Source organism: Nipponia nippon, unplaced genomic scaffold, assembly GCF_047370975.1.
Source record: "Nipponia nippon isolate SJK-2023a ecotype South Korea unplaced genomic scaffold, ASM4737097v1 scaffold_1, whole genome shotgun sequence".
Taxonomy (NCBI): Eukaryota; Metazoa; Chordata; class Aves; order Pelecaniformes; family Threskiornithidae; genus Nipponia; species Nipponia nippon.
Genome location: NW_028262290.1, coordinates 143,238,344 through 143,247,804, shown reverse-complemented (window position 1 = coordinate 143,247,804; position 9,461 = coordinate 143,238,344). Strand labels below are relative to the sequence as shown.

The 9,461-nt window shown below is 46.7% G+C and overlaps 1 protein-coding gene and 1 pseudogene across 1 annotated transcript in view; one reads left to right on the top strand and one right to left on the bottom strand.

The window, feature by feature from the left end:
• The first annotated feature begins 4,658 nt into the window (after positions 1-4,658).
• Positions 4,659-9,461, top strand: part of ZNF804B (zinc finger protein 804B) — a 241,968-nt gene continuing 237,165 nt past the window's right edge. Inside the window, exons 1-2 of the mRNA XM_087758916.1 lie at positions 4,659-4,885; positions 4,933-5,156. Coding sequence (XP_087615042.1) covers positions 4,741-4,885; positions 4,933-5,156 — 369 coding nt within the window. The 5' untranslated portion in view covers positions 4,659-4,740. The remainder of the gene's footprint in view (positions 4,886-4,932; positions 5,157-9,461) is intronic.
• LOC148057646 (uncharacterized) lies at positions 5,386-9,430 on the bottom strand (annotated as a pseudogene).

Here is a 9,461-nt window from a genome sequence, read left to right as displayed (position 1 = left end):
CATTTCACTGAAAGCAAAACAAAGAAGCTTTACACAGACCAGCTCACCTTGTATTTTTACAGTCACCAGGAACTCTAAATAAGAATCAAACTTTACAAAATGTTCCCCAAAATATATGCTGCACTGAGAAAAACAAATCAACATTCAACCTAAAATTTATTCATGTGATCTACAGAAATATTGACTATTTCTAATATATGGTTCTTATTTACGAAGAATTAGGACTCTTTGGGGATACTAGATAATGTCTTGTAGATACTAGATAATGTCAGGTAGAATAATAGGACAACTAATGTTGTAATAGTATATTCGAGGCTTTTGTAATGGTTTGTTACCATATGTGAAGATACTTAAGAGGTGAAAGTTTCTAGAGAAACTCTGATTCTGTTGACCTCAAAAACTGTCATTGGTTTCAGTGAGGCAGGACTTCGCTTTTCATGTGAACCCTGAGGAATCAGCTGTTGTTATGGACCACTAGAACGGAGAAGAGTTAGAGGCTGGGTGGATGGGTTAGAGGAACTGAGGGTGGCTGAATATGTAGGGTAAGCAGTTATAATCCAAAGATCTCCATATATTGCCAGGACTTGATTTATAGCTTTAAAATCTTCATTGTGTCTGAAGATAACATATACTGTAAAGCTGTACTAAGGCATTGATCGCTGTTATATGTCAGGAATCTCATCATGTGTTTTTGTATCTGAATTGTCTTGCCAAGATGTCGATCTCACTCACTCAGTACTGTGAGGAAGACCGCTTGTAAAAATCACACAAGTATTGTGTGTATGTTCTTACTGTATGTTCTTACTGTATGTTATGGTATGTACTTATTGTAGGGTTCACTTGGGTTCTTCTGCGTTGGAAAACATCTCATGTTAAACTAACTCAAGTGAGAATAACCAGACTGTGAAACAGTATTCAAGCTGTGTGTCTACACACCCTCTGTTCTTGTTTGATTGCTAAAGTAAAATTTCTAGAGGTGTAGTGCCAGAAGATTCTTTACACTCTTTGAATTTTCTCATGCCTGGAGGCATGGGGAAGGATGTCTTTGTTCTTTCTGAGCACAGTAAGGGGATTGTGGAAAACATTTTAGGACTGGGGCCCTTGAGCAGATCTAGCCTGTATCCACATGGAGGAATGGTTATGTTAGCAGCTGGCAAATCATGCTAACTGTAGTTTTTACCTATACAGCAGAGAATATCAGTAAAATGGACTTTATGTGCAGATGGAACTCATATTAGGAACAATGCTTGAATTACAATTTAAATAAAATTCACAGTGTAGACAAGGTTTTAGACATCTATACTATACTGTCTAATGCCACAAAGAAGCATAAGAATTAGCTCAACCATTAAAAGTAATATGACTGCATTGATACGGTTCTCTGCTGCCTGATTTTCAGAGTATATTTATGTCAGAACAAGTGGCTTTAGAGCTAGACTGGGTATTTTAGTTTGACATTACATTGTGCAATGAGGACAATCCCTACAAAAAGTAATTAGAAAATGCTTACAGACTTGGGGGGAGGGGGGCAATGAATGCTAAGTAGTCTTTATTAATGATAAAAACCTGTATAAACTGAGAGGATAGATGAACTGGAGAACATTTCATTGTTCTAATCATCATCTCTTAGTGACAGCTGACCTGATCCTCCACTGCCTTGCGTCTTGAAAAGTCACTAACACTTCTGCAAAGAAGGCATAATGTTCTGAAAGGTAGTATTTTACATCCACTGTGCTCAGCTGAAAATTTCTTTATGAGATCTAAGGTACTGAAGGATTGGACCCAGATGAAACTACTAACAGTTAAGGCTCATATTTCTGCATGACCTGTGATGAAAGAGAAGAAGGTGCAGCATCTCCAGAGACTTGGTGGAATGTTCAGGGAGCGCTATAATTAATATCTAATCGTTCCATTTGACAACTCTTAATCTCATTTTCTCACGCTTGCGTCCTACAGATTGTTTATAAATTAGATTGGTGGTCATAGTAACTATTCCCCTGAGTTTGCAAAGTGAAGTGAGCCTAAAATGACTTCTACTTTTCACAGCAGGGTCAATTGAGCACATCATCCTTCTCAGCAGGATAAAATGAGTACTCTGCTGTCTACTCTGGGGCAAATCATTTCCCTTTCATACAATCTTAGTAAATGAACTGTGGAAGACTCTATAAGTTTAAGGAGGAAAGTACTGTCCCTTAGTCTACAGCGAAGCTCTTGCACAGTTTCAGCTTGTGCTGAAGCTCCTCTGCAGGTGACATGGACCGGCCAGTCTGTCTGCATGGCTGCAACACACAAACACACATCTCTATTGTATGCATGTGGTGTGGGTCTTCTGTACCCTCTTCCTCACCTTGGAATAGAACATCATCAGCTCCATGGAGCAAAGCACTTTCCATGTCTCTTCACAACAGAAACGGCACTGAGACCTCTATGCAAGTTGTTGAGATGAGATGTAAATTCTCTTTCTGTTGTGAGAAACAACAGCTGCATCACAGAGAAGCAATGTTTTGGAAAGTTCATTGCATTGCCAGAGAGAAAAGATACTTGTCTTTACTTCCAGAACTGCACATTCAGTGCAGAGTCAGAAAGTCAGGCTGCAGACCAAAATTCAAGCTGAAGTTAATACTTTTATCTTTAACAGGATTGCAGAGGAGTAATTTCAGAAAGAACTTGTAGTTAACAAAATATATAAATCATATGCCAACAAGAATAAATTTAAAGACACTCACACAACTGTGACTTGTAGGAGGAAATCATAAAAGCTCATTTTTGCACCAAATTAACAGTAGATAACTTTTTTCAGTATGGTCGTGTAATTTCTCAAAAGCCACTTTCCAGTGTAAATTCTTACTTCAGAAAAGTCCTCCACAGGTCTGTTGTGGGCACTGTATTGCTCCCAGGCCCCAAACTCTGATTTGTGCTGACTCATGTGACTGTTTAATCTATCACTCACAACACCCTTTAGCAAGGAGTCCCACAGCTCAACCACACATTACGCAGAGAGCCAAGTCCTTTTATTTATTTAGCACCTGGGTTTTATCAGCTTAATTTGACACCCACCGTATTATGGTTAACATAAGGATGGTCTTAATATGTTACTTCCAGCTTTGGATATTTCACGTTTAGATGCATTTTGTTTTCTCTATAACATTATGTATTCATTAATAAAATATATAATAGATCTGACCATTTGTATAGATGTACATATACACACATATAATCAAAGTTTATACTATATGTGAAGCATTCTGTACGAAGACTGTACAACACTATTTTACATACACAGCCAAAAAATGGCATTTGGTTTGTCATGACCTTTTTATCTATACAGTTCGATGGCTTCTGTGAGATTTTCTTTTTAATTTATGTTAGGTTCATAGAAAGATGGCTCTTGAGAGGCTAAAATTAGAATGAGAGTGGCTTATCAGTTTCATTCACTAAATATCTGAAAACATTGGCTTTTACAGGATTAAATGAAACGTTTGAAATAATTCTTATCTACAGTTTAAAGTAATCTACTTAGAAGAAATGAAATATCTGTAGGTGACTACTAAGGCCGTGTGATTTATTGATTTATTTTTATCGACTTAGTAAGTAACAGAGCAGAGACAATACTTGTGACCTGATGAAAAGAAGCTGAGTGTGCACAGCCGGGTCCGAGGGACGTCGCGCCTGTCTCTGGCAGAAGGGGAAAAGAACAACCTGTTTCAGCTATTCACTGGTGGAAGAATTTCATACCTGCGATCCTGTGTAAATCATTTAGGTCGTAAATGACACCAGACATCTAAATTCACGAGTTTTCAGCGGGGACGATCGAGACAAGCACAGTCACAAGCTGGGGGGTGCCCAGGCAGCCTGGCCAGCGCCGCGCAGCCCTCGCCGCGGTCCTGGGCGAATTTGCGCTTCTAGCCAGCAGCAGCACCGGAGCAGCAAGGTTTCCCGCTAACCCAGCTCCGCGGCTGGCTGCGGGGGGACGGTGCCCGCTGACCTCCCCGGCGCGGCCGCGGGAGGGTGTTCCCCGCCCTGCTCCGCACCCCCAAGGGCGGGGAACGGCCGCGGCCCCCGCCGGGGGACAGCCTGCGGGGCAGAGGAGGGGAGGGGAGGTGGTGGGGTGCGGGGAGAAGTGGAAGCGCAGCCAGAGGCCGGCGGAGAAGGGACGTACCTCCCCGCCACCGAAGGCGGGAAAGTTGGGCGAAGAGGAGGAGGAGGGCGGCCAGCGCGGCCCGCCGCCTTCCCCCCTTCCCCGGCCCGCTCCGCCCGGGGCTGCCGGCCGCGGCCCGCTCCCCTCCCGGGAGCGGCGAGGGGCAACCTCCTCTCCCCCTTCGCCACCGCCCCCCGGCCGGCTGCCGCCCCCGCCCCGGCCCTACCCCTCCTCCGCCCCCCTCGCACCACGCACCGCCTCCCCCCCGCCGCCGGCGGAGGTGAGGAGAGGCGCGGCGCCGACTGCAGCGGCGGCACAGGAGGACCGGGGCGGCGAGGGCTCTCCGCGGCGGCCGGCTGCATCCACCACCCAGCCCGGCGGAGGGAAGAGCCATGGGGAGCAGCCGCCGCCGCTCGAGCTGCCGCCGCGAAACTCCCCTCCGGGTGTCGGCTGCCGGTGGCCTGGTCTGAGGAGGAGGAGGAGAAGGGAGGGAAGGGGCCGCAGCAGCGGCGGACTGGGCAAGTTGCGCTCTGCCCTTCTTCTTCCCGGGCCCGTCTCCTACCCGCGGAGCAGCATGCGGACTGGCCTCTGCGCTCCCTCAGATGCGCTCTGGCTGCCGCCGCTGCTGCCGCCTTCAGTGCATCCTGCTGCTGGCAACGCTAACCCGGGCGCTGGATGAGACGGGAGGGGGGAGATCGCTGCCGCGGTTCCGCCCGCTCCTTCATGCGGGCTTCTGCTCCGGCGGGGGTAGCAACGCCGCCGCCGCCGCCGCCGCCGCCGCCGCCGAGGAGGAGCCGGCCTGCCGTCCCCCCCGCCGCCCGCGGGGCCGGGGCGCTCCCCCCGCTCTCCCGCCCGGGGGGCCCGCATGGCGTGCTACCTGGTCATCAGCTCCCGGCACCTCAGCAACGGGCACTACCGCGGCATCAAAGGCGTCTTCAGGGGACCGCTCTGCAAGAAGGGCGCTCGCTCGCCGGTAACTGCCACCTCCTCGCTCCCTCCCTCACTTGCCCCCCGCACGGTAGGAGCGGTGCGGGCGGCCGGGCGCGCGCGGGGCCGCGGGTTCCCACGCAGCGGCGCGGCGCGGCGCGGCCCGTGGGGGGCGGCGTTGGCCCGCCGGGCTCGCCGTGCGTGGGCGCCGGCTCGGTCCCGCTCTGCGGGGCGGCCGGCGTGGGCGCTCCCTCGCCGGGCGGCTCGGAAAAGTTTCTCCGGCGGCGGCTGCCGGTGTGTGGCCGAGAGGACGGGGTGGGGAGGCGGTGCGGGCGCTCCGCGGTGAGGCAGGGGGGTTGCCCTTTAGCCGCGGTTCTCCGTGGACCGCGCCTCGGGCTCGGGCCGACGGACAGGTTAATTTCAGGCGCTTTGCAGGAAAGTTGGAGGCTGCTGGAGGGGTAGGCGCGGTGTCGGCGTCGGCTCCAGGTGTCGCGGTTTAGTACCTTGTCCAAGGTTCTGACGCCGCGGAGGAGGGGGAGCGATCGACCTTCTGTTTTCGGCTGCAAAAAAAGAAACGCGCGCGTTTGGCTGCGGCGCGTTGTGAACTACCTGTCGAGACCGACACCTAAGCAGAACACGCGTGAAGTTTGGAGAGGTCCTGCGGAGACCAGAGACCCGTCGAGCTACCGCAGAGGGTCTCTGAGCGTGGCTAAAGGCGTTTCGTAAGGGCGAGCGGGGGTCAGGCTGCAGGCGGGTGGCTGCCGCCGCCGGGGCAGCGGAGGGCAGCGGGGTGCCCGCGGGGAGCCGCCGTGCGGGCGCCCAGGCGGTGCCGGAGCCTTGTGGCCTCTCCTCCACCTCACCATGGCGGTAGCAGTATCGTAAACGCTCCCGTAGCCGCGACTGAACTTTCCCTGTCAGTGTGCCGGATCAGTAGGTGAAATACCGAGGGGTAGGGACCGGCCGTCCTCCGTACTGGACTCGCGGAGGTGCCAGGGGCGCCTCGATCCCCACTGGTGGGACTCCCTCCGGCTTCGGCAGTGCCGGGTTGTGCCCCGTAACACACCTGCACCCCAAACACCTTTTGGAAACTACTTGTGATGGCAAAGTCTCTGCTTTCGGTTTCTTGCCTTCCGAGGACGGAAAGTGACAAATATTTCTTTATACTTCTAACATCCCTTCTGTGTTGTACACCAGCACTCTGATACAGCACCTACAGGTTTTTCCCTTGTACTGCTGTATCTTTTGTGTGCAATATAATACAACTGTGCCGTAGGTATCATTAATCAGACGTTGGCTGAGCTGTGTTTATGTTCTCTGACCTGTGGAGCTGATCCACCCTTGTGTGGAAGCTCCCGAAATGCAGGAAGCGTTAACTGATATTTCTGTACAAAATTATAGAGGTAAAAAGGAAAAGACCTCAAAGATCTAAAGTGGGAAGAAGCTTGATCGTAAATACTTTGTGTTTAGTAGAACTTTAACAACTAATGTTCAAGCTGAGGAGTATCAGAAGATATTACCCTCCAAATAGTGTTATGTTCCAAATCCTTCACTTTCCAACTTCTTTTGCTTTCTTTCTAGCTACCTACTGAGTATGCATGCCACTCCTCTCAGTCTAAATACTTAATGAAATAAATGTAGTTGTCCAACTCCATTAACAAATCATCATTTTTAACATAGTTCTGCTACCAGCTGGGAGTAATTTTTGTTTAAATGCAAATATCAGAGCAAAAGACCAACAAATAATTGTATTGGTGTTTCTTATTGCTTAAAGATGTATTCTTTTTTTTTTCAAAAAAAAAAAAGTTTTTTTGCCTTAAATTGCAGCATCTTAGTCTGAAGCCAACTATCTGTGGTTTAGTGGAAAAGGGAAAAAAAATTACAAAGTCGAAAATAACCTCAAGTCGCTTTCACTACATAGAAACATTCTTTCACGTGAGCTTTCCAGAGTTTGAAACAAGCAGCAAGAGCACTTCGTATTGCTTTTCGCTAAGATAGAATCTCTTGGTTTTGAGGCTCACATGACCAGGAGTTCGGATGCCTTACATGGTCTGGGGCTATTGCTATGGAAAGGACTCAGTTTTAGCAATCCTTAGCTTTCATTCTGAATTCTTGAGGGAAAACTTTCACTTCTCCACACACATTTCTTTTTTTTTATTTTTCTTTATTTCCTTTTGGTTTTTTTAGTGGCCACTCTCTGAAGCTAGTCAGGCTTTTGAGGTGATAGGCTAAGCCCTGTGGAGAGGGAGTGGTGGGAAGCTCATGGGAATACAGGTACATGATAAATTAGTGTTTTATTAGTGCTGGGTAATTGTAGCTCTAGAACTCTTTTGTGTGTTTGATATTTAGCATTTACTACTGCTTTATATATGCTGTTTTCATATAGGAGTCAATATTTTAGGAGAAAAATAAGGGATGCTTAGTTTGCAAAGTAGATAATAGTTTGCTATTAAATACTGAAAGCAGTGATTCTCTAGAGTAATCTGCATGTGCCTACAAACATAACTTTCCAGACCATGTCATTCTTGCTTATCAGTGTGTATGAAGTTGGGAACAGTGAACAGCAAAAACCAACACCTGGATACATTTTTGCATTATGGATGCAGGAGTCGTGCATATTGAGATTTAGTATTGACTGAGGTAGTAAAACTGTTTTAAGCATGAAAAAACCCCACACAATGCAAATGAACCCTCCAACTATTTGTATTTTCAGTAAGCTATGAGTTAAACTTGGGACCAGTTCTTATACTTAAGAAGGAAGTCTTAAGCAAGTGGCATTTATTTGCATTCCCCGTGCTGTGCTTGTGCTTTTATTTAATACCTCCTGATTATAACTTTGAATGATACAGGTTATGTCTTGCAGTCATTTTTAAAATGCTGAACTTGGAAGCAGCCTTGAAGATTCGATTTTATGGTTTGTACCATTAAACAATCTTATATTTGTACACTATAAGCTGTCTTATGCATGAGTCTACATAGTCTTTAACGGATAACATGTACCTTTCTATATTTAAAGTGTTCTGTATTAACAGACCATGAAATGTCAGTAGACTTAAGGCTATGCTTTAAGAAATGAGAACAGTGGTGAATATTTTAAATACCTTTATCAAATTTCATGGCTATATGAACAAGGATTTTTCAGTCTGGATGTTTCTGTAGTATTTATTTAGCATACTTTGCTATTATTGTGTCAAAAACAATTCTGGCCCTTCTCCCTGGTGTGCAGAGAGACCTTTAGGTGTAGCAGTACTAAGAAGAACAAGATATGGAGGACTACAAAGATATTGCACTTTGTTTGTCCATGTGGATGTGTGGTGACATTGTCATAAAATCTTTTAAAAATTCTACCTTTCCTTTGCGCACTGTCCCACGTTAGAAGAGGGACTAGCTATGAATGCTCTGAAGCTGGGATCTGAAGTTAGTGGTAATGAATTCAGAAAGAGTGGAATTAGAAGCAGTCGCCAGTGAATCATGTATCAATGGTGTTGTGATAGACTTGCATGGGAAAGGGAACGCTGAGTTTAAGCGAGGTGCCAATATTACTGAGGATAAAGGGCAGTAAGCCGAAGAAGGAAGCTGCTTATTTTAGAGACCTGATTCAGTGCTTTAAGCTTTTTTATTTTGTCTGGAAAGTTATGTTCACGAACATATCACGAGCAAGTTTTCTGTCTGTCTCTGAAAATTTCTATTTAATGAAATGCATTATGATACAGAGATATTACATATACTTCAGACTGCTGGTATTGTCTACAGGATTTTTGAGTCCTGAATAGATTACATTGATCAGTGTACTGGTTTTAGTTTTTGCATTCATGACAGATATGCTGTAATATTCACCTGCAGCCAAACCTGCTCAGAGGTTTACTGCCACACCTCACAGGCCTAGCAAAGCTGGCACTGAAAAGGACTCGGCTGTGAAACTTTCAAAGAAAATCTTCCAGGACAGAGCAGAAAATGGTACTGGGAATTCAGCAGATGGCCCCCTTGCTTCTGAATCATTTCTGAGCCAAGGATGTTATTAGGGTGCACTGTTCTGCTTGTGGCTTTTTAAGGTGAAATATAAACAAAGTCTCGTTTACTACTTGTTATTTAAAGATCCCTTTGTATTTTGAAGGAAATAGAAGGCTCAGAAGACCCAGTGCCTTAGCCAATTTCTGACTCGGCTAATTATTTTTCTTCCGTTGTTCCCTGCAGCTTCAGCTGAATACAGTATTTTTCACATACTTCTTTAAGCTGTTTTCTAATACGGCAGTCAAGCAGCTGCTCGGTCGCACTTAGTGCTTGCCTAATTTCTTTGGGGTGTAGGGGGTGGGACATGCTTCTCTGTTACACAGAGCTACCTTTTAAAAAACATACCGCTCACCTCATGTCCAGAGGCTCCCGTAGTTCTAAGCAAGTA